This window comes from Caretta caretta, chromosome 7 (assembly GCF_965140235.1).
Source record: "Caretta caretta isolate rCarCar2 chromosome 7, rCarCar1.hap1, whole genome shotgun sequence".
In the NCBI taxonomy this organism is placed as follows: domain Eukaryota; kingdom Metazoa; phylum Chordata; order Testudines; family Cheloniidae; genus Caretta; species Caretta caretta.
In genome coordinates, this window is record NC_134212.1 from 4837560 (window position 1) to 4863642 (window position 26083).

At 40.0% G+C, this 26083-nt stretch overlaps 1 protein-coding gene across 10 annotated transcripts in view; it reads right to left on the bottom strand.

The window, feature by feature from the left end:
- Positions 1–26083, bottom strand: part of CADPS (calcium dependent secretion activator) — a 389708-nt gene that overhangs the window by 61352 nt on the left and 302273 nt on the right. For 6 of the 10 annotated variants that reach the window (XM_048859018.2, XM_048859016.2, XM_048859015.2 and 3 more), the window contains 4 exons: positions 19753–19909; positions 18394–18535; positions 8491–8637; positions 4078–4233 (listed from right to left, as the gene is read on the bottom strand). In XM_048859018.2, coding sequence (XP_048714975.1) covers positions 4078–4233; positions 8491–8637; positions 18394–18535; positions 19753–19909 — 602 coding nt within the window. The remainder of the gene's footprint in view (positions 1–4077; positions 4234–8490; positions 8638–18393; positions 18536–19752; positions 19910–26083) is intronic. The other 4 variants (XM_048859020.2, XM_048859022.2, XM_075130213.1 and 1 more) reach the window with 1 other exon arrangement.

A 26083-nucleotide genomic window follows, 5' to 3' on the forward strand; every position in this document is an offset into this window, starting at 1 on the left:
ATATCAGAAAAAAGAAAAGGAGTACTTGTGGCACCTTAGAGACTAACCCATTTATCTGAGCATAAGATTTTGTGAGCTACAGCTCACTTCATCGGATGCATGCTGTGGAAACTGCAGAAGATGTTTGCTTTTATACACACAAATCATGAAAAAATGGGTGTTTATCACTACAAAAGGTTTTCTCTCCCCCCCACCCCACTCTCCCGCTGGTAATAGCTTATGTAAAGTGATCACTCTCCTTACAATGTGTATGATAATCCAGGTGGGCCATTTCCAGCACAAATCCAGGTTTTCTCTCCCCCCCTCCCCCGGCAAAACAAACCCACTCTCCTGTTGGTAATAGCTTATCTAAAGTGCAAAAAGAAAAGGAGTACTTGTGGCACCTTAGAGACTAACCAATTTATTTGAGCATAAGCTTTCATGAGCTACAGCTCACTTCATCGGACGCATACTGTGGAAACTGCAGAAGACATTATATACACAGAGACCATGAAACAATACCTCTTCCCACCCCACTCTCCTGCTGGTAATAGCTTATCTAAAGTGATCACTCTCCTTACAATGTGTATGATAATCAAGTTGGGCCATTTCCAGCACAAATCCAGGTTTTCTCACCCTCCGCCCCCCCCCCCCCACGCCACACAAACTCACTCTCCTGCTGGTAATAGCCCATCCAAAGTGACCACTCTCTTTACAATGTGTATGATAATCAAGGTGGGCCATTTCCAGCACAAATCCAGGTTTTCTCACCCCCCTCCCTTTTCCAAAAACCACACACACAAACTCACTCTCCTGCTGGTAATAGCTTATCCAAAGTGACCACTCTCCCTACAATGTGCATGATAATCAAGGTGGGCCATTTCCAGCACAAATCCAGGTTTTCTCACCCTGCCCCCCAAACTCACTCTCCTGCTGGTAATAGCTTATCCAAAGTGGCACCTATTACCAGCAGAAGAGTGAGTTTGTGTGTGTGGTTTTTGGAGGGGGGTGAGGGAGTGAGAGAACCTGGATTTGTGCAGGAAATGGCCCACCTTGATTATCATACACATTGTGAAGAGAGTGGTCACTTTGGATGGGCTATTACCAGCAGGAGAGTAAGTTTGTGTGTGGGGGGGGGGGGGCGGAGGGTGAGAAAACCTGGATTTGTGCTGGAAATGGCCCAACTTTATGATCACTTTAGATAAGCTATTACGAAAAGGACAGTGGGGCGGGAGGAGGTATTGTTTCATGGTCTCTGTGTGTATATAATGTCTTCTGCAGTTTCCACGGTATGCATCCGATGAAGTGAGCTGTAGCTCACGAAAACTCATGCTCAAATAAATTGGTTAGTCTCTAAGGTGCCACAAGTACTCCTTTTCTTTTTGCGAATACAGACTAACAGGGCTGTTCCTCTGAAAGGTGCCACAAGTACTCCTTTTCTTTTTGCGAATACAGACTAACAGGGCTGTTACTCTGAAACCTCTCTTTACAATGTGTATGATCACTTTACATAAGCTATTACCAGCAGGAGAGTGGGGTGGGGGGAGAGAAAACCTTTTGTAGTGATAAAACACCCATTTTTTCATGATCTGTGTGTATAAAAACATCATCACTGCGTTTTCCACTTTTATGCATCCAATGAAGTGAGCTGTAGCTCATGAAAGCTTATGCTCAAATAAATTGGTTAGTCTCTAAGGTGCCACAAGTCCTCCTTTAGCATTTATATCAGACAATACACTGGCAGAGCAAGAAACATTAGCTTTTCTAATGCCACAGGTATCACAATCATCTCAAGACCTTTAAAGAAGGCACAACATAATTAACAAATCTTTATGACCTATTGTGCAGTTTGCATCAGAATAAGAGACTTCACTAACTTGACAGTTAAACATGCCTTTTGGATGATCAGGAAGGAATCTTTATCAATACCCAAAGGTTTACATGAGAATGAAGATCTGTACCTCTATGGGAACAGACCCTGCTGTGACCTGGGGGATAGTGCTGGGAAATTAATGCCGGCTGTGGGCATCTCACGTCTTCCTCTCTTTCTCCCTTTTCCTTGTTTGTTTTGCTATGGTGGGGGAGGTTGACCATGCTGGCTGCTTTGGCCTTCCTGCGACATGGCAGTGGAATTGGCAGCAAGAGGCTGGGTGGCCCTTTTACAGATGGATGCAAATTGCCTCTCCCCAGGCTGGCAAGGGCTAAAAGAGGCTGCTACTGAGAGCAGTGGCCATTCTCACTCCCTCACTGGCAGCTTGCAGTGCTTCCTACTCGTCCTCCCTGGAGATCTGAAAAGGGACCTTTTAATGGTGTTAATAGAAGGGAAGTTGGACATTGAGTTCTGGGGGACGACTGACTTCATGAGCTTGAGATTATTCAGATTGGTCCTCGCCCACAGGCTCAGGATGAATCTGATCACAGTATCGGGGATTGGGAAAGAGTTTTTTCCTGCCACTGCACAGATACGTTTTCTCTACCGCCTTCGCCCAGAACCTCCTGCAGGTTGACACAGAAGAATGAAGCACTGATGCCCAAAGGCAGGTCCCACCTTGGCTGCAGAAAGGGAAGTTGGCACCTTAGCCCTCAGTGGTGCAGATCAGGATAAATTCCCTTGCACAATGCTACAAAGACTGGGGTGTTTGCTGTCAATTCATGCACCTTAAAAGGGCCCTGGCTGAGCTCAGCTTGAGAAGGCAAAAGCTGGCAGAGCCACCTCCTGTAAAATGGCTGCGCAGGGTTCAGAAGAGATGTGCTGAAAATGGTGGGAGGAACAACAAAGAGCATGGAGGAGGGCCTGGCTGCCACACGCTGTGGGGGAGAGGCTCTCTGGGCACAGAGGAATCATGTTCCTCCCAGAGGCTGGGATAGTTTGGGGACTGTAGCATGGGAAAATGCATCTCTTTGGTGTCACAGAATCATAGGGTTGGAAGAGACCTTGGGAGGTCATCAAGTCCAAACCCCTGCTCAAAGCAGGACCAACATCCACTAAATCATCCCAGCCAGTCCATGACAGGATGGCTCTCCTCAAATTTTAACATTACCTGGCACTGCAGGGCTAATTGGGTGCCAGATAACCAGCCGTGGGAGTTATTGTATTTCAATAAAAGCTGTGGGCTCTGGCCTTTAATCCAAATCTCTGAATGCTGTGTTTTATTTCACAGCAGCAGTAGCAACCCTGTAACTGCCCGTTCTGCGTTCCAACTTCTGAGCCCAAATCTCTGCACTTCGTGGATGGGGAGGTTGTGGATCCATTAGAGAAAAATAAATCACATGTTTGCACTTGCAGGACAGCCAGACAATGGTGGCACAGAGCCACCTGCACCCCCCCTGATCCTTGCACATACCTGCTGTGGCTTTCATCTGCCTCTCTACCTGTTCTTTTGCCATTTGCTTTTTTCCTGACAGAGGATGCGCAGTTCATTTCTTTCTCCCCACCCCCATCACCTCCTTCTGAAACCAACCGGAAACAATTGTGGGTAGCGTGACAAGATAGCCTTGATGTTTCCTTACCAAAATGACTACTGTTAACATAGTCCTAAGAGTTCCTTTAAGGTGTGTGCTCTGTTTCCGAGGCTCTGCAGGCGTGTATCATACGAGGTGGCATTAGCGGTGATGACTTTTTCAATCAAAGGCAGCCGGAAAGCCTGACTGGTTCTCTGAATGGCACAATCTCCTTTGTCGGTCACTTCATGTGGGTGCTGAGATAGCACACATGGCTACTTCTACAGCATTCAGCTCTCCCGCGCCCTAATGTGTTACCCAGACCTGACTCCAGAGGAGGCGCACAATAAACAACAGCAGAGAAAGCCTGACTTGAGCGGGGTTTGTTGCCTTATTGGGAATAGGCATTCACTAGAGACTACATTTAAAAGACGTTGCCTTTTAGAGGTCAATAATTTGCAGAGATAAAAAGTGTGCTACCACCAAGCCTATGCTGGATGGAAACAAATTAGGGCTTAAAAAGAATAATGGCTGAAGTCAAGCTAAAAGGTAAAGTACGGCCCCCTCATTTCCAATAAAATAGGGTAACCCCCTGCCCCTGACTATTTCTTGTGATCTGCTGTTAGAGACCCTTCCGGTTCCGTTGTTCAGACGTACCTCTTAACACAAGACTCGATCATGTCACTTGCCATAAGTTTTAGACGCTGTTCTAGGTGCTTTCCAAATTCTTCCTCAGGCCAGTGTAAATCCCGAATGAAGGTCTGTAGGGCATCAAGTTTCCAAAACAGATCTTCAGAGGTTCCCGATCCATTGCTGGCAGGGTAAAATGAAAACAGAAGTCATACCCAGGACCATACTATTGGAAACCTGATGTGGAGACCATTCTTGTACAAGTTGAGGGCATACAGTGGCTTAATACACAGAACAATGCTGGGTAATCTCCATCATCAGGCTTTTGAGTTTTACCATACATTTGCCTAGTCTACCTTGCTGTTACAACTCACAAATCTTTCCAGACCAGATGATAAGACAAAATTATGAATTACGCACATTAACTGGAGAAAGTGTGTATGGTAAAATTCAGCCTTAGCTAATAACCACACGGACATATGTGATTATTCAAAATTAAGGCTAACATTTGTGGTAGAAAACCCTTGACTGACAATAACTACAGTACATGAATGTATGCAGTTATTCAAATTTAGGGTTTCATGCATTTTTTCCCTTCAAATGATGTATTTTTAATTTTTTCCCCCAACATTACCAGGTAAAGGACAGTGCTAACAAGTGGTGAGCGAGGACACACCTTATCTCTTGAACAGCTGGAAAAAAATCAGGGTAAAGCAATTGAACTAGGAACACGAGACATCTCATGTGAAAGAGTTTTGGTCAGGGTAACTACTCCACATCTCACAGATCAGCCTTTTGCGAAGGCAACTACAGGGCAACAGATTTTTACTTTTTTTTTTAAATTTCTATTTTTTTGCAATGTCTTTGGTCGGTTGCAAAAGTCTGAATTCTTTCCAAAGTGCATAGTCTTACCCACTCCTGTGCACAGATGGGACGCTTCGGGCTCGTTGTGTGTAGCTACTTTGGTTCTTTTCAACTATAATTGTGTCTAAAACCTCCACTTACAGAATAAAATACAGGCCTGGATTGTGTTTTGTTGGTGCAGAAAAATTTATCTATAACCCTTTTTGCTCTCTCTCTTTTTTTCATGACAATTACCAAGAGATCTTCAAGAGCTTTAACCCCCTCCTCGCATACCACTAATGCTAACACAGTAATTGATAAGATGTTAACACACCATGCATTATCACTTGTGCTGACATCGTCTATAGAAACAGATGAGGAAGGGTGTTTCTATTGTGACAGATGCCAGCTGCATTGAGTTAATGCTACAGAGGAAAATATAGCTGATGCATACATGGCTACTGCCAGGTGAAAACCAGATTCCCAACATGCTAGAGGGGTCCTGTGAGGGCTTGTGCTAACAAAGGTAACAATTTAAAGAACGAATCAGCTCAGAAGTAGGAACAGATGTATCTGACACTAAGGGAGAGGTAACACTAAAACAAGTCCTTTATAATGAACGGTGAGTGGGTACAAGGGAACTGGGACACTGAAAAGATAGAGAATCAGGCATTTCCTTAAATGGCATCTTGAGTCAAAAAACTATTTTGTGTAACTTCCATAGCACAGCCCCCAGAGTCAACCTATCTGCATTTGTAGTTTCTTCTGTTTCAGACCTATGCTTAAGAATAATTAAACTTTTTCTAATCTAAGCCCAGTTTTGGAACTGCATGAATTTATGTTTTAAATAATTAAATACACATGAATGCAATAATTGGTATTTATTACAACAACATTATGACACCCATCTGGTTTCAGAATTTTCAAAAAAATTACTCTCCGTATTTTTTTCTTCTTTTGAACAGCTCATTATTAGGTTTTCCTGGGAGGAAAATAATATTCTATGTTATGTCCAAAATGAACTGTTCATTGTTCGTGCAATAGCACCAAAATTACTTTGATCACATAGAAATTTGCAAAATGCCTTTCACACTTAAGCCTTAGTTTTATTAAAGATGATTGTCAACTTTACTGTCATGTCTTGATTCTTATCTTTTCAAAAACAAGATCACAGAGCATGCACAGAGAAAAAAGTAATACAAACTTTCAAGTATTATTTACAGATACTGCCTAATCTAGCCTTCAATACAGCCAACTTAGCATGAATATGAGTTGTATTTCTTTGAAACACAAATTACTCTAATATTTCAATTTTTTTGAATATAAAAGATCATTTGCTTTGCCTCCAGTTCATTAGTATTGCTTTCCAAAATGATACCCGTGCTATAGAGCATATTCAGTAGAATCCAGGTGTAGATGTAAATTAAGTGTAGCTTCCTGTACCTGGACCATTGCCCCCTCTCTGCCACCCTTCCTGCTGAATAAAAGGTCGACGTTTATTGTTAATGTGAGACTTTTTGTCTTTGGGTAAAGTGACAATTTTTTGTTAAATATAAATATTTAAATAAATCAATAAGCATGGCAACCTATCAGCAGCTCTGGTATAAGAAAAAGATGAAAGCATGACATAGTTTTGACAGACTTTATTTGTTTTCAAGTTTAACTTAGATTAGGGTAACCAGACAGCAAGCATGAAAAATCGGGACGGGGGCTGGGAGGGTAAAAGGCACCTATAGAAGAAGCAGCACCCCCAAAATTGGGACTGTCGCTATAAAATCGGAACGTCTGGTGACCCTAATTTAGATTGCTCTGAGTACTGGTTTGCCAGGCTGTGTATAGCACACCGCTGAGGTAAGTGAACCTAGCACCAATTTTAACACTGCCTCACTTTCCCCCTCTTAGGGAAAGCACCTACCCAGAGGGATGGGGGGTTTGGTACTTGGGTGGTTAGACTGAGCCATCACCCATGCCACTGTGGACGTACTGCTATATGTAGGTGCTAGCGTGGGTATGTCCACCCGAGCTGGGAATTACATTTCCCAGCTGCTGTGCAGATGTACCCTGATGCTTGGCGAGTTATTCTGGGGATCCCAACCCTTAGCAACATAAAAAGCTTTGCTGAAAGCACAGGTTTAACGTTAAGCACATGTGTAGCCTTACCGACTTCCACAGTACTCATGTGCGTAAACTGACACGTGTTGGGGGACATGATTCAGAGAAGTATGTAAGCATGTGCTTAACATTAACCTTCCTGCAGTGGAATCCTTTCATGAATTGGGGCCTTGGTGCTTTGCTGGACTGGCATGGCATGGCCTGACATTTCTCCCCTTTCAGCTTTTAAGAGGGAAGAAAGGATGGGGAATGGATGGTCACAGAAGGAGTGAGGGAGTGGGGAGAGAATACAAGAAGCATTTATTAAAACGAAGCGGCCCTCTTGGGTGGTGCTGGTGACTTTGAACTTTCCTCAGGAGGAAGGTGGGTTATAAGGAGCAGGAGGGCAGCTGGGAGGTGGGAGTTCATGAGAAGTGAGGTACATGTTAGCAGTAGGAGATGGGTGCGGATTTCTGAGTCAAAGCACCAGGGTGTGCATACTGCATGGCTGTCAAAAAACAACAGGACATGGGTGGCTCAGTAACTGTCCAGTATCCCTGTGGTTTGACTGGCTGAGACAATCCTTCTGCAGTGTAACACTAAGTAAAGTTCAGCAATTTGAACTGAGAACTTAGAAAGTCTCAATTTTCATGCTAGTAAATGTTATTAGAATGATGGCCCAACACTCAGTGACAGCTTCGTTTATCCCTTTGGGTACCGATCTCTGGCACTACTCAATGACTATGACTGTTAAGGGGGACCCACCATAATTACAGAAGTCACATGACCTACACTGAAAAACATGCATCTATCATGCCTCTTCATTGAGTATGTATCCTACATCATAGGACAGTAACAAGGTTAACAAACTTGTGTTAGGCATAGGAACCCAAAGCACTAGTTATTACATACTAGTGACTTGGGCCCTGTTTGATTTCCTACGTTTGATTCAAGACATTCAAAATGATTTTTAAGTATTGAGGCTGGGATGGTGGTTCTAGAATTCAGTTACCATTGGGCTCCCCATGTCATGCATAAGATGCCTTATAGATGCCTCTCCCTTTTGTTTGCAATATTGTACTAGAATTCCAGGCAATAAGGAACTTGCAGAAAAATAAAACTCACTTTTAGATCTACATCTGGTCCATGGAAATTAGTCAACTTGCACTGCAGTTGGTTCTTCCTATCTTTTGAGACATGTCAGCTCAAATTTTACGTACTGTAGTTTATACTCCAACAGGACTACAGCCCACTGTCAACAATTATTTTGTGAAGTGAGATGCTTGCTCAAGCTTCCAGCGGGCGTAAGACAAAGTCTCAATATTTATAAAAACTTCTAATGTACATGCCAGATATACATAAGGGTTGCCTCATTTAGTAAAATATCTAATTATCTATCTCTGTCACTCTTTTAAAGTTATATATAATGCACAGAAACAAACAACACATATCCATGCCAAGATTACGTTAAATTTAAATGAGATCTAATGTGAACTCAATACACACTCAGAATCATATATAGCAGCCATCCATGACGGTGCAGAAAAGCTAGGCATTTGTGGGATGCCTAGTGGGATGTTAACTGGTAGATTTGGTACTTTAGGGAGATTCACATTTGGTAGATTCACATTGGGCAGATTACTTGTTAAACTCCTGTGGAAGAAACAGACAGAAAGAAAAATACCATAACAGTGACAATGCAGATGTAGCAGAAGCACGTGACACTCATAAACAAATCTGCAAAGTTCACAGCAAGACAACAGTCAAAAAACGAAAGCAAACCATTTCAGAAAGAAGCATGAATATGGGAGGCTTAAGTGCGGTTATTTTTTTTTAGTCTGAAATAAAAAGCAAGTTACCTAAAAAAATTAAAAGCTGCAAATTAACAAACTACTCAAACACCCACACAAAATAAACTTAATTCACAGGTCCTGATACAATGTCAGAGCACAGAAAGTAGCTTTTAATTTAAAAATATACCAGGAGCAAGCAAATCTGAATTCCTATATCAACATTTAGATTGGATGGATATATGAAACAGCTACACTGAAAGACCTATCAGGAATTTTAAAGGTTTTGACTTGGAAACAGGGTTCAAAATAGTAAACACTGAGGGTGAAATCCTGGCTCCGCTGAAATCAGTGGGAGTTTTGCCATTGAACTCAATGGAGCCAGGCTTTTATCCTTAATGAAAACTTCCCATTTACCCTGCTCACTCCAAACATTAAAGATATGTTTTCATTTGGAGCACATGCACGCTGTTCCACCAACCAGAAGAGAAAGATTCCAATCTTGCAACTACATCCATGCATGCAGAACCTTGTGGGGCTCAACAGGTGCAAGAATATCCCTGTGTGTACCTGTTTGCTAGATCATGGCCTAACGATCGGAGAGGAGGAACACTTTACAATGTGCACAAAGTGTATGTTTTCAGTGTGGTATGCAGAGAATTATGAACAGATCCTGATTAATTAGCATGAGGTTTGTGTGTGACTGTTTCCCAATTGGAAATGGGGCCATGAGATGTACTCAATGGTTAATTTCTGAAGGATGTATATATAGCTGGGCATTATGAATTTAATAGCATTCTCAAGATGCACATGCAATGATTACATGAAAGAGAACTTTTAAAAAATGATTTAGTCTATCAAATACAAGGTGGTTCAATGTAATATGCTTTCCAGAAACAATGTACGCTTCATGCCCATAATTTCCAAAACATCCAAAATATTTTAATATCCCTACATTGGTAAAATAGTTATAAACATATTTTAAAAGCATCTCATCATAACAATATTTTATATGAACATGGGGTTTTGGTATCTGGAAGATGCAGAATTTGGGAAGTTTATTCCTTGTGCTATCTGATCAACAAGCAATAAGTCATTTTCAGAAATCTCTCTCTTTCTGCCTTTAGCATATTATGGCATAAACCAAAAAAATTCTTCACAGCCTCATTTCCGAGGCAAATCCAGAAGTCCTGGCTCAATTTTTATTGTGTCTTTATTCCCACTGGAAGTTTGAGTAAGGAGACAGTAAAACCTAAGTCAGGACACCAGATTTAGTGCTTACTTCTGTAACAGTGCAGTCAGAGGACACTTTGCCATTGACTTGGAATTCATGCAGTTTTAGGCACTTAGCCTCTAAAGAATATGAGATGTTTTAAAAATTAATCCAGCCTCAATCATCTCGCTCAACAATATGAACACGTAGGATGATCATTCCAGAACTCTGCTTTGGAAGGTCTCTTCCACTCCGTATATTGCTATTGTCTTCTGGGCAGCTTTAACGGCCATCCTGCAAAACTATATAATTTCATGTTCTCCTCTTCCAATGGATTATTATATTAGCAATTTTCTATAGGCGTAAATACATTTTTGAGCTGCATTTCTTATGGTCAATCTTATTATATCAGAAAACAAAGATACACATAATTCCATCAACAATACTGGATATGAAATTGCTGATGCAAGAACACATTTAAAATGTATCCTTACAAGAATCAGCCAGTAACTGCATTTCAAGGCATTGGCTACATAGCCAAGAGGCAGAATGACTTGGAGTTTCATTCTTAACTTTTGAACACAGTCCCACCTCTAGGGGAAAATACAGTCTAATGTCATTTTGGGGTGAAAAAGATGCTTTCTGATTTCTTTATGTTTCTGGTAAATTTCACTTAACACTATCTGATTGTTCTCCTTATGAATGAAATATTTATATATATATGAGCCTTCTCATGAAACAAAACCATCCAGTTTCCATTCAGATGCATATATGCCTCTTAATTGAAGATGATTTTCAGATGGTACACATATTTCATAATGACTGAGAAATTGTTAGATCTTTAGGAATGGTAGTCTGTGTAGTTAATATTGATATTGAATAAATCAAAAATAGCAAGGGATGGATAACATATAAATGTGTAAGGAAGAGCAACTGAAAGAGATTAGACAAATGGTGAACACATAAATAAAAAAAAAACCTTTGTTTTTAATACCAAAAATTCAAGAAGATACTTAGTGTCATATTCATTAAACATTGTGTTAGTAAAATGATTTTCCACAGAAAATTCTATACTGCATTCACATTTAAACATACATCTTTTACACAACACAATATTTTGCTGATGCTTTGTGGCCCTTGCAAGGATAAGTTACAACTTTTAACAGCAAAATAATGTAGTGTTGTGATGATGTAATGCAGCAGGGAGAGGGGAGTGTTGACCTGGGAATGTGCCCTGGGGATGGGAGACCTGAGAGCCTGTTACCTGAGCCAGGAGGGGGAGGGGAAGGTAACACCTCTGCCCAGGAATGTGAATAGAGGCTGCAGGAGAGAGCTTGCTGGGGGGTTTAGTTTTCAGTTTGAGGCTGGGTGGAGGCACGCAGGGAACCCCAGGGCTGGGGTCTAAGCTCCCTGCTCCCCCAGAAGGACTTGACTGAGGGGTCCTGGTTGTACCCATAAGCTCTGTTTCGGACTGTGTTCCTCTTGTCCAACAAAACTTCTGTTTTACTGGCTGGCTGAGAGTCTCAGTGAATCCCAGGAAGAGGGGTGCAGGGCCTGGACTCCCCCAAACTCCGTGACAAGTGTATGTAGTGTAATGTTAACATACAGGGGCTGATTTTGAAAGAAGCCTCCTCCTTGGCATTCACTATTTTTCAGGTGCAACTGATCTCATTTACACATCTAGAAAAGGAGTACTTGTGGCACCTTAGAGACTAACCAATTTATTTGAGCATAAGCTTTTGTGAGCTACAGCTCACTTCATCGGATGCATACTGTGGAAAATTCAGAAGATGCTTTTATACACACAAATCATGAAAAAATGGGTGTTTTATCACTACAAAAGGTTCCCCCCCCCCAGCTCTCCTGCTGGTAATAGCTTATGTAAAGTGATCACTCTCCTTACAATGTGTATGATAATCAAGGTGGGCCATTTCCAGCACAAATCCAGGGTTTAACAAGAACGTCTGAGGAATGGACGGGGGAGGGGTGGTTGGTTAGGAAAACAAGGGGAAATAGCAAAAAGAAAAGGAGTACTTGTGGCACCTTAGAGACTAACCAATTTATTTGAGCATAAGCTTTCGTGAGCTACAGCTCACTTCATCAGATGCATACTGTGGAAAGTGTAGAAGATCTTTTTATACACACGAAGCATGAAAAAATACCTCCCCCCACAAACCCACTCTCCTGATGGTAATAGCTTATCTAAAGTGACCACTCTCCTTACAATGTGTATGATAATCAAGGTGGGCCATTTCCAGCACAAATCCAGGGTTTAACAAGAACGTCTGGGGGGGGGGGTGTAGGAAAAAACAAGGAGAAATAGGTTACCTTGCATAATAACTTAGCCACTCCCAGTCTCTATTCAAGCCTAAGTTAATTGTATCCAATTTGCAAATGAATTTCAATTCAACAGTCTCTCGCTGGAGTTTGGATTTGAAGTTTTTCTGTTGTAATATCACAACTTTCATGTCTGTAATCGCGTGACCAGAGAGATTGAAGTGTTCTCCGAGTGGTTTATGAATGTTATAATTCTTGACATCTGATTTGTGTCTATTTATTCTTTAACGTAGAGACTGTCCAGTTTGACCAATGTACATGGCAGAGGGGCATTGCTTGCATATGATGGCATATGTGCCCATGGCCCCTCCCCCCCCCCCCCATTCCTCAGATGTTCTTGTTAAACCCTGGATTTGTGCTGGAGATGGCCCACCTTGATTATCATACACATTGTAAGGAGAGCGATCACTTTAGATAAGCTATTACCAACAGGAGAGTGGGTTTGTTTTTGGGGAGAGGTGGGGGGGGGGGGGGGAGAAAACCTGGATTTGTGCTGGGAATGGCCCACCTTGATTATCATACACATTGTAAGGAGAGTGATCACTTTTCATAAGCTATTACCAGCAGGAGAGTGGGGGGTGGGGAGAGAAAACCTTTTGTAGTGATAAAACACCCATTTTTTCATGATTTGTGTGTATAAAAACAAACATCTTCTGCAGTTTCCACAGCATGCATCCGATGAAGTGAGCTGTAGCTCACGAAAGCTTATGCTCAAATAAATTGGTTAGTCTCTAAGGTGCCACAAGTACTCCTTTTCTTTTTGCGAATACAGACTAACACGGCTGTTACTCTGAAACCTGTCATTTACGCATCTAATTATCTGATTTGCAGCTGCAATCAGGTAGCTAGATCTGTAAATGACATCCATATCATCCATAAATATTTATGTCTGCATTTACTCAGGCCATAAAATGACAGGAACAAACTGGGAAGCTGCTTCTAAAAATCAGCCCACATCTATTCTAATACAAGATGCCAAATGTGGCCCCAGTCCCACCCAGTCTGAGGGAGGTGACACTCAGACCATTAGTGTTAGAGGGTTAGTTGGTCTATGAGGATTCAGTTTCAGAACTGGGCCTAATGTATGTGACAAGGGAAGTTCTGTCAGATTGTTCAGCTCATTTTGCATTGTTCTTCTATTTGCTCCCAATTTTTTCTATTTTCTACATTTCTACAATTCATACCTCCATGGTCTAGCTATAAAAACCTCACGACAGCCACACTATGAGTGGCTAATGGCATCACGGTAATGTACCCAACGAAAATAAAGTAAAAAGTTCACTTTTCCTGTTGTAGTATTGACCACAGAAAACAAGTAAAAATGCATGAGAAACTACATAATAAATGCCATACTATGCAATTGATATAACATAGTGGCCAGAAATCATGGCGTTTTTATTGAGTTAGCCCACCTAGGTACAGAACATGTAAACAACTTAGAGACTTGTTGGTGCTTAAACGTTCAGTTCCCACAGGTACCCTGAAATGACTTACTGATCAGCTAGATCAGCTGTTCCTCTGATTCCTCTAGAAATTCTATTTGATTACTGTATATGCTGAACCAATCCAAGGGGTAGTCTTTCTACAAAGGCTTCAGTACTAGGGGCATATTAGTGAAGTTAGTCGCAAAATCTGTGCTCTGTCTGTGGCTTGAAGTCCAGTTTGGTAACTGGAAATAATATACACCTACAAGAACTTTTTCCTGGCAGGCCACTTTTTCCCAGGACATCTCTCTGGCAGGACAACCTGGCCTGTTCTGTCTGACTTGCTGACATGCTGTTTAATTGGTCACGTTATATTAATATATTAAGGATACATTTATAAATAGTTTATAAAGGGTTAACAAATGTTAACATCATGAGCAGTATGTGTTTTGGATGGATATGGGTACAGCAGTATAAAGCGTTGTAGACAGTTATAAGTCATAGTTATCCTAACAATATCTAGCTCTTGTATAGCGCATCTTTCCTCAGTAGATCACAAAGCATTAACAAAGGGGGTCAGTATCATTATCCCCAATTTACAGATAGGGAAACTGAGGCACAAAGCAGGGAAGTGACTTGTCCAAGTTCACCCACTGGGCCAGTGGCAGAGCTAGGAACAGAAACCATATCTCCTGAGTCACAGTCCAGTGCTCCACCCACTAGAACACCCTTTAAGGTTATTAGCCCCATTTTACAGATGGGGAACAGAAGCAGGGAGAGATTAAGTTATAAGCAACCTGTTGGACTCTATAACAATCTATAATAATTGATGGATCATTTATTACAACATCTTATTTTCCTTTTATAACCTGCTTACCAATGAATCCTTAATAAAGCGTGGCCATTTGGTTGGGTTTTCATTATACAAATTCAACTTGCAAATTGAAAAGAAGTGCTGAGACTGACCTTCTTGTACTAAATCCAGTGACGTCTACAATGTTACAGAAGATACTTTGCTGGTCATTCAGGTGTCCCAGAAGAGATTTGTACAATTTCCTACCAAACCAACTCAAAAGGGCAGCAGTGGTCATTACCTGACCGTCTGCTCAAGAGGACTTCATCTGCTAAGTTCTCTGCATATACTGTAGTATACATTTAGGTGTCTGGTGGTTGCTATGTATTTCAGAGCTCACACAGGGAAACTAGTGGGAAAAAAAGCTAAGGGCATGAATCCGCCTGTCACCTGACTTCATATACTAAACCATTCTGGAAACAGATTTAACTGACGCTCTCTGTGATAGGGTTTCCTGTTTCACTTTGTTTCATTTTCTCTGCATAGTTTTGCACAGCATACCAGCTGTGCAACCTGTTACAGGGCAGGTAACCCATGCTTATAAGTTCTATGGCTATGCAGAGCTTGTGGAAAAGAGTCAGATTACACAGCTCTCCTGAGCAAATTATGTGGACATTTTTTCTTCAGTGTTTTCAATATTCAATGGCCTCTATCTTACTGTTTATATGATTCTATACCCAGCTAGTCGTAGCATAAGGTGAACAGTTTCCAGCAATGAAAATATAACGATGACATGCTCTTCTACTGCATCTGGTCAGGTTGTATATAGGAATACATACTTCAGCCTTGATTGCAAGCATGAGCATCAAGAAGCCTTTTAAAAAGACCATGCTGTGGAATAATTTCCTGGCAGTCATGAGTAATGGGATTTCACTCTCACAATTTGATGTAAAGATCTAAAGCAGGATAGCTGTAGCCATGTATTCTACTTCACTTCTTCAGGCCAAGTTGAAAGCCTTTCTTCAAAGCTGAGTAAAGCTGTCCAGAATTTTCCAAGGGCAAAGATGTTTTATGTTTTTAGCAGTATCATTTCCATTGTTGTTGCTACATTACTACGCAATAGTGCAACAGGAGAAGGTCAAGTTAGTGTCTTTTGCGCTGCTGCAGTATAGAATGCTATTTCTTTCAGTCTTTCTCGTGAATGTAAAAACAGGCAAATATCAGTATATAAACAATATCGTGCACTCATCTGGGAAATATGAAGTGGTGGTTACCAATTGTTACCTCAGTAGAGCTACAAAATAGGAAAAATAGCCCAAAGAAATCAACTGTCTGATAGTGTGAATGGGTAGCTGAGAGAGGAGGTATGTGATGGAGTTGGGGAGAGTAAGTAAAATACATCTGTTACGTTGAGTCTGCTAGCAGGTTTATTCTGGATTCATAGATTCCAAGGCCAGAAGGGACCATTGTGATTATCTAGTCTGACCTCCTGTAGAACATAGGCAGGGAACTTCCCCAAAATAATTCCTAGAGCAGATCTTCTAGGAAATCATCCAGTCTGGTAAAGAATAGCACGCTGCCTACCCATGAGACAGAAAGAAGATTCCTTAACATCTAGTTCTGAACCATGCCCCAAACAATCATCAGTAAGATTGGAATGAGATTCCCTATTTTCCTTCATGCAGTACATATTGTACTCTATGTTTTGCATAGATATGTTCACTGGCCTTATGTCAAATCCCAATGAGTTATCTTTAACAACTCTCTCTCTCTCTGGTAAATTAAGAATGAAATATCTGCTAGTGAAAAAAATTATTAAAATGCATGTTTTCACTAAAGGAACATAAGCTTTCCATGAACAGAATGCATTCTCTGTGTCAAAGCACTTTAAAGCATCCCAGTCCACTCTATGACACAGATACTATTTAGTTTGTTAATGTAAGGTACACAGCATTCCCTGATAAAGGCTGCTCAAAGTGCAATATCAGACTAAGAAAAGAAGTTTTCATAACTTGAAGGATACATTAAAATTATAGCATTAACATACCAGAAACTCCCTACTTTAATTCTGAAAGTGATTATGTTCTACATATCAAAAAAAATTGAGAAAACATTTCAAAACCCGAAACGTTGTCACAAAACCATACATTTATATAAATCTATAGACTCTGAGTCTAAGGTTAGTTAAAACCAAGAATATTCATTTTTTTAAACATATTCAAGTTTTTGATTTAAAAGAAATAAAATAACAGGAGTTAATTATTTGTCAAATGCATGGTTAAGTAGTATGGTTACATGAAATGATTGCACCAATTTAATAACATAACTATTACTAAAGTCATGCTGTAAAATTAAAGCTAATGCTAACTTTGAAATGCAGTTCTATCTGAAGAAATTATTATGTAAAAATGGCATTTTGCCACTCAAAGATCAATTTCCTGTGTATTTTCAGAGTTATGTGTGCTTATTTTAGAGACAAAAATGAATTTTAGTGTTTTTAATCCTGTTAACACTGCAAAGCCAAGACAGCAAAGAGAGCAAAGGGAAAGTGGGCTGGATTCTATTCCTTCTCATGTATCAACATAATGGAATACTGAGTTGCAGTCATTTATCCCTCTGTAAAAGGGATAGATGACTGAAAAGAGGGATTGCACAGGTGTAAATTAGGGCCTAATTTGGCATACAAAACTTTTACTGCTGGTGGTGATGTACTAGAAAGAAAGAACCATCCTGGACAATCATTTCCAGGTTGAGTTTGGAGGGCTGACTGTCAGCACAAAATCTCTTTTAACTGGTATGGAATCTCTGTTTGGCATGGAAAACACTGAACAACACACACCCTTTTACATAGTAACTTTTCAGAGAAGAACAATATCCTATACTGGATATCTTTCAGCTTACTCTTTTAATTTTTTTTAAAGGATACATGTCCTTCATAGTAGTAACCATGCCTTGGAACAAGCATGACAGTATTCTGCAATGCTTAGAAACTTAAGATGTAATAATTATACTATAAAATTGCCATTGTTTTAAAGGACTTTATATTCTCAAAATTGCACAGATTTTAGGCTAAGAGTTTGGTCTCTCAGTACCTTTATTTCTTAGTTTTAAGTTATCACTTCTATGAGATCAGTAAACAGTTCTGCTCAAATCTTCCCTGATACTTTTGGCACTAATTTCTGCTCTACAGTAGTTTTATAGCACACCAAGTTTCCCTTTAGGGCAGGTACTTCCAGGACCTCCTTGCAACCTGGTTTAAAGATGTTTATTTCTGAAAGCGCATAGCTTTAAAGCAGTATCTTGAGCTGGTGCCCTTCACAGATTGCATTTAAAAAAAATCAATCCAGCGATCAGCAGTGGTGCTGAACTGACGAAGCACATTTCTGCATTATCCCTTCACAGGGTGGGTGGAAAAAAGTGAGTTTTTGGAATAAAAATTGCAATAGTGACCCACCTAACGTATAGGGATGGACTGAACACAGTAAAGCAAGGTTTTTGTTCTGAAAAGAAGCTATTTGCATTTAAGAGCAGCACTGGAAAAGGCTTTTTCGATTGGGTAGTAAGATCGAAAAAGCCAAGCAAAATGAGAGGATTTCACGTTTCTCATATTTCCATTTGCACAGCTAAAGTGTTCAACTTAACTCAGCATTGCACTAAAAAAAAATCACATATTGTTTCTTTCATAAACCTTTAAAACCCTTAACAAATTAGGCCATATATTTTTAGTATGGTACTAGAAAATATAAGGCATTTGCTGAACGTCCAATCTAGTGTTTACTCTGTATGAATCTCTGTATGAATCTCCATCCATTTGCACCCAAACTCCGATTGTATCAAAGGAGATTTCCTTACTTTACTGGCTCCCATGATTCCCGCTCAAAGCCCCTGTGAATTGATTGTGCAATTGAGGACTCCATCAGATCGACATATCTAACAACAAGTGGAGCAAACAGGTCTTGAAGGTGTTTGTGGAATTTTCCATTGCACAAATTATCTAGAACAGATAAATAAAAGTATAGTAAGAAACAATTGTTACTGAACCCTCTGTAACAACCCACAAACAGCGGCATTTTATTACACAATGAATACGCTGGCTAATATGAAGAAATTTCATAACTGGAGTTTGCATTGGGAGTCCTGAATCACCAAGATCTGTGATAAATACAGCACGATTGAGCTCTTAACTGGAACAATCAAAGAGTAGCTCTTCTCCATTAGTATCAAACTTAGAGATAACAAAACAATTACGCACTATTTGCTGTTATAAAAAGAGTACAAATGAAACGAGAGTGTGGTAAACAACACGGCCTGTGCAGGCTGGGAAATCAGTGCTTCATTAGAGAATCACTACTCTTATTCAGGAAACTGTTTTTCTCTTATGAAGGACCTCAATACTCATTAGGCATGTCTTAAGAAGCTAATTAAAGCCCTGATCCTGCAATAGGCTCTTTTTGTAAGATTGGGGCCTAATTTACTAACATGGGTTGGATGGGACTGGATGGCACTGCGTGGGATTTCCAAGAGCACTCAGAATTGGCCTAATTCTGCTCCCATTGCTGTTAACAGGAATTAACATCATTGGCTTCAATGGGAGCAGAGTTAGGCTGATAAGGGGTGCTTCTGGAAATCTCACCTGTCCTACCAGCATGTAACATGATAGGAAAGAAAACAGTTCAATCCTTGAACACTGTTAACCTTGCTTCTTTGCATTTCTCTTGCGTATAACTCAACCTTATATCATTTATTTTACTTAATATAAAACCCAGATGTCTTTCCTTTCCTTTTATTAAACTCTTTGGGGCGGGGGGACTCCATAATTTGTAAAATATGGTGCAGGTAGAAATGCTTAATGAAAATAACAGTAATTTACTAATCATCGATTATGCACTCACCACCACGGAACCTGAGTGAATAGGACATTACAGAAGTTCCACTCCCAGACTTTGAACAGGAATTTATCTTTACTTAAAACAAATTCCTGAGCAAATGAAAGGCAGGAAAAGAAGATTTTGTTTTTTATATTAAAGTAAAATAAATAAATGATATAAGCAGCAATTTCCCCCTAGGGCAATCACAAAATTTAAATGATACATTTGTTTTAAAGTCCCACCCCATACTGGTTTGCTGTAAAGCATGGAAAGGCCAGAAATAGCATCAATAACCTGGCAGACTTGCCCTATCAAAAATACATGGTCAAAATACAATACATACAGTCAGGACGGAGGAAATCATTTAGGAGCTGAAATAGTGGAAAGCTGTCCCACGTGTCTGGGGCTTGCAGCTCTAATGCAGCATCCATATCCACCGCAAACAGTGACAGGAAGGTTTCTGCATGTTCAACCATTAAGTCTGACCACCATGCAAAGGCCTTAAAATTTGGTAGAAAAAAAAAACAATAATAAAGAAATGTATTAGTCCTATTAAAGCACAGTCAGTGAGATGAGACCATTTATCTTAAAAACAAATGTGCATCCCAGGGAAAATCAGCTTTATTGTAAAGAGAACAGCGCTTTTAAATGTTAGCCATGGCATATACAGTGCAAATCACATAAATTATGCACCTACCATTTTGATACAGAAATGTCTCAGAGAGCATATATTCAGAACTGCACTGTAACACTAATCAGTTGTAACATGACAGAGGAGGTATGTCTGTTCAATTTACAATAACTCACTAACATTTTTCTCGAATCATGCTATTTACGGGAGGAGTTAACTAGTTCTTATTCTAAGGTATAGAAATCTGGGAGTTTCTTCACTGTGTTTGTGGGTTTTCTGCTACATTTTTCAATGTTTTTTAAATGTATTTGGATTTGCTATTACTGTTCATCTTGAAATGCTAGAAGCCTGCACTTTCATAGTCTTTCCTAAAATCTCTTATCTAGAAATATTTCAAACATCACCAGTAAAAATTACTACAGCACCTTTCATTTTACATGGTTAGGTATAAAGCTCTTTAAACTTACTAGCATTATTTACAATGCCACTTATTATGAAAATGTTTGTAACCAATTTCAGAACAATGTTATTGACATGTCAGGATACCAGTATTAAAACATCAAAATCAAGCCAGGACTTTACTGAGGTAGGAAACATATATAAACTTGAAAACCAAAAAATATCAGTGAAGTAACTCATTTTCATGCACATGGGTCCTTAAAATTCACTGTACAGGTTCTCTGAAGTGACATTCACATCGTACATGGCTCAGATGCGAATGTGTTTCAAACGCATGCATGCGTGTTTAGTAATCACTTCTGTCTGGGAACATGCAGTATGAGCGGTGCTGTCAATTGGACCGTGTGCAGTAATTTTTAGGTGATAGGAAACTACTCAAAGATTTAAAGTGTCTACCTAAGAAATATCATCCCTTACTTTCCAAGAGAAGGAAACCTAATAAATAGGCACCAGACTAGAAAGGTGGAACAAAGAAGACTGAGAATGAATGTGTCAGTTTAAAGAGAACCTGTCAGCCAGGAATATGTATTTTTGCCGCCTGGAAGGAAGTTTCTGGCAGATGTGAATGGGCAGAATGGACTTCTATCTTTCTTAGGGCTCGATCTTGCATGCATTGAAGTTCTGCCACTCACATCAATGACAGCAGCATTTGTTCATTAATCCTTATTATTCAGCTTGTTTTAGAATGTTGCAGAGCCTAACAGTCATCATCCATTAGACTAAGGAGGGTGTTTTGCCATACATAGGGACCTGTACCTCATAACAACATTCCTGCCAATGGCAGAATCCCTTGAACAATTTCCCATTTGGTCTCCCTTGTACTCAGCTTCCAGATACACAAGCTACAAAGCTATGGGAGGTTTCAGAGTAACAGCCGTGTTAGTCTGTATTCGCAAAAAGAAAAGGAGTACTTGTGGCACCTTAGAGACTAACCATTTTATTTGAGCATGAGCTTTCGTGAGCTACAGCTCACTTCATCAGAAGCTATGGGACTGAGTGTCCATTTCACTATCCCAATTTTATGCCACTCTAACTCCACTGACCTCAACAGAGTCACACCAGCATAAAACCAGTGGGAAAGAGTAAAGAATCAGGTCCACTGTGTAAGAGGGCTGCATGTAGAGTTAAGATAATCTGTAGATGGAGTGTATACAAAGAAATAATCTTCGGTACAATCCTAATTGTATAAGTGTGGCCTGCCTTGCGTGCCAGCACTGGGGAATGAGGGACCAGAAGGTGTCCCCTTAGCCCTTCCACTGGTGCATCATAGCACCATTTCCCGCACTCGGAGGGAAGCAGGCGTGCCATCACTGAAAAAAAATCCCGCCCCCCCCCCCCCGGATATTCAGTAAGCCCAGGGTCAGATGCAAAGACAGTCTTGGACTTTTGCTACTGTGTTTGCTGAGTAGTTATTCTACGACTGCCATGAACAATGCAAGGCCACTCAGCACAACTGAGTGTGAACCAGTGCTGTTAGCTGATCTCTCTGGGGTTCATGTCTAAAAGGGAGAGAGAGAGAGAGAGAGAGAGAGAGAGAGAGAGATGTGAAAATGCTGCTTTGATGTGATGGTGGGTTGGATATTTTTACACAATATTCTTGAGCAGCGAGATCAACTGAAGCAAAAGGGGCAGGAATCAATTCTGCTTTCAACGTCTACTCAAATTTTCTCCAAAGGTAAAAATCTTAAAAGCTATGGTGGTTGACAGTGTCCCTTTAAAACAATTTTTTTTAAAACAACTAGTTTGGAAGAGTTGATACTTGCGATGCTAGATTTTTTTCTGGCTAGACCTTAAGAACATAAAATGCTGTACCCTTGCCAAGTTATTAGTAAATGGCTCTGAGTGCTAAGAATCCTGTTAGTAACTTTGTCCATGAAGATGAACAAAATCACTATTTGGGGGGGCGAAGAATATTTTCTCCAACAAATCCCAAGATATTTATTTAAGAGTCCTGCAAGAAAACCTGCTTTCATGAGAAAGAACTTTTTAAAAAGAAATTAACAAGAAAATTATGTGATCACTTCTGAAAAACATAGTCATACTTATATTTCTGCTGGAATTATTAAATTCTACCTTCATAATTATCCAATTCATGTCTGGGATTCCCCCACCCCCTTCACAGCTCGGCACTAATTTCTTGAAATGAGAGAAGTAACATTTCATCACTCAAAAATCTCTTTCAATTTTAGCAACCATCTACTTACCTGCTTTGTTTCAATATGATTTAAGGAAAAAAGTGTGCTTTCTATAAAAACACACCTCATATTGTATATCTTACACACAGGTACACATGTATATATGCATATCTTCAAAGAGTTAAAATACATATATACATATACATACATATACATAGAGAGAGAGAGAGAGAGGGCAAGATTAAAAATACATGAAGGCTTAGGTCTTATGACATTTACAATCATTCTTCCATGTGGAGGAGAATCAACTTTGGAGACACCTGATGAGAGAAATGACATTCATCTAAGCTCTCGTGTATTATAGTCGTGTACATACTGTACAATGGAAGTTTCTTCTGCACTTTTGTCTGGGCAACTTTATTTCTTATTGTGACTAACAAAAACAACTTAATAAAACATAATTTGTCCATGTTAATATTTTTCAACATTTTTCCATAGGGTAGTGGTCATTTGGGGGCTCTCAGATTTGTTTTATGAATTTGTAATGTGTATTGGTGGCATGTTTACATGCATTCACATGCTAAAACAAAAGGCTGATGCATCCGATGAAATGAGCTGTAGCTCACGAAAGCTTATGCTCAAATTTGTTAGTCTCTAAGGTGCCACAAGTCCTCCTTTTCTTTCTCCTTACAATGTGTACGATAATCAAGGTGGGCCATTTCCAGCACAAATCCAGGTTTTCTCTCCCCCCCCCCCCCGCCCAACACACACACACAAACCCACTCTCCTGTTCGTAATAGCTTATCTAAAGTGATCACTCTCCTTACAATGTGTATGATAATCAAGGTGGGCCATTTCCAGCATAAATCCAGGTTTTCTCCCCACCCACTCTCCTGTTGGTAATAGCTTATCTAAAGTGATCACTCCGTCGCTTTACCTGTAGCTCACGAAAGCTTATGCTCAAATAAATTGGTTAGTCTCTAAGGTGCCACAAGTCCTCCTTTTCTTTTTGCGAATACAGACTAACAGGGCTGTTACTCTGAAACCTCTCTTTACAATGTGTATGATCACTTTACATAAGCTATTACCAGCAGGAGAGTGGGGCAGGGGGAGAGAAAACCTTTTGTAGTGATAAAACACCCATTTTTTCATGGTTTGTGTGTATAAAAATATCTTCTGTATTTTCCACAGTATGCGTCCGATGAAGTGAGCTGTAGCTCACGAAAGCTCATGCTCAAATAAATTGGTTAGTCTCTAAGGTGCCACAAGTACTCCTGCTCTATCAAGTTGTGGGTGGTCTTTACTAACTCCAGGTAAATAGAAAAAAAAATGCCTATGAAAACTCATTTGGAGTAATTAAGCCCACAAGTTTCAGAGTGGTAGCCGTGTTAGTCTGTATCAGCAAAAAAACCGAGGAGTACTTGTGGCACCTTAGAGACTAACAAAACCCTTAAGGTAGATTTAGTTACGTTGATATAAGCAGAAAATGTAGACAGAAAATCTAGTAGCTGATAAATTTAACCATGAAGATTTTATTCAAACATATATAAAATACTGAGAAGATATTTCTAAAATGTCACAGTGTGACAGATAACTGAGCTTACATATAAATATCCCTGCAGGTATCTCCTTTGAGTAAAATGCAGTTATTTTGCAAAATTTCATGAAATCTCAACAAGATATTGCACAATAACAAAGGAAACAATGTGGATATAGTTGTACATACCATAAAAGTGACATGATAAAACCACATTCAACCTATTGTTTTCCTCATTGGGGTGAAATTCACCCTAGGGACGGTGGTCAGCACAATTCCTGTGCACGACTTAAGTCCCACTTAGGGTATGTCTACGCAGCAATTAGACACTCATGTCTGGCCTGCGCCAGCTGATTTGGACTTGGGCTAAGGGACAGTTTAATTGTGGTGTAGACGTTTGGGCTTAGGCTGGAGCCCAGGATTTAGGACCCTGAGAGATGGGAGGGTCCCTGAGAGATGGGAGGGTCCCTGAGAGATGGGAGGGTCCCTGAGAGATGGGAGGGTCCCAGAGCTTGGGCTACAGGTGGAGCCTGACCATCTACACTACAATTAAACAGCCCCTTAGCCCAGGTTGCGTGAGCCCAAGTCAGCTGGCACGGGCCAGATGCGAGTGTCTAATTGCAGTGTAGACAGACCCTTAGACCCCTCAAAATAAGACTCTGTGTTGGCCCTCTGGACAGGGATGAATGTCACCTTTTCAGATCATCATCCAAAGTAGGAGCAGAGTATACATGTTCTCCTCCTATTGCCACAAACATGCGGTCTCTGATGAAACCCTTGTGTTCCGAAACCATGACACATATTTTCATCTTCTCAATGTAGCGGACAGAACACAGGCCCAGCATTATAGCCACTTGCCTCACAACATGTTGCCATTATATAAATAACGAGCATTAAAAGAGTTCTTTCCTTACAGTGTGCACATAGAATATATGACGGTGATGAGTGGAATAAAGTATTATTTTCTGTAGATAGTCTATCCCAATTTACATGTAGCTCTGTGGCATTCTGCTCTTTCAAACTCATACAGCTATTCTCCCAAATAAACGAAAATAAAGATTATTTCACTCTTCACCACAGTATATTCTCTCTCTCTATATAAATACTGTATATCTAATACAGTACACACACAGACAAAATTAAAGGAAGACTATTATCACCCTGTTTATTACTTATTTCATAATTGCAATGGTGTACTATAGATTAGGTAAATGCAGAACAACATAGGTAACAACAGGCTGAGGAAAGATTCCAGGCAGGTAGGGTTGTGTTGGGATGTAACTGCAGTGCTTGTAAAATATAATCATTGTTACATGCTTGGACTTGGATACTGTCCCACGTTTACCCCTCTGTGGAGGGCTACCAATTCCACAAGCAGTTACTCTGAAGTTGCTGTTACATTCCTTGGATCAAAGTTACAAAGCAAGGATAACCCAGGTAAAATCCCATTAGGAAACATGGCACCGAGAGGGCATGCACGAAATATGACAGGAGGTGACTCATTTCATTCAGTTTAGTCACATACCTCTTTCCCCTGCCAGGATCATCCAAGATTGAATGAACAGTAGAAAAACAGGGAGGAAATTTAAATATGCAATCAGGCATTAGTTGGGACTCGTGGATGGTTGTGTTGTAGAAATAAGTTAGATTGTACTGTAAATTTAATATACATCAGAATGATTTTTTTCGGTGATTGTGACTTTATTTATCAAATTTTTTAATGCAATATATATATATATATATATATATATAAATGTGAAGGAGAAGAGAAAATAGTGAATGATTGTAACAATACTGAAGTTATAAACAAATAATTGTTCAATCTGAGTTTTAAAATGATCAGCTTTACAAGAATTATCAAAGAGTACTGGATTTGCAGAGAACTAAGGGCCAGATCCTGTATATACTTACA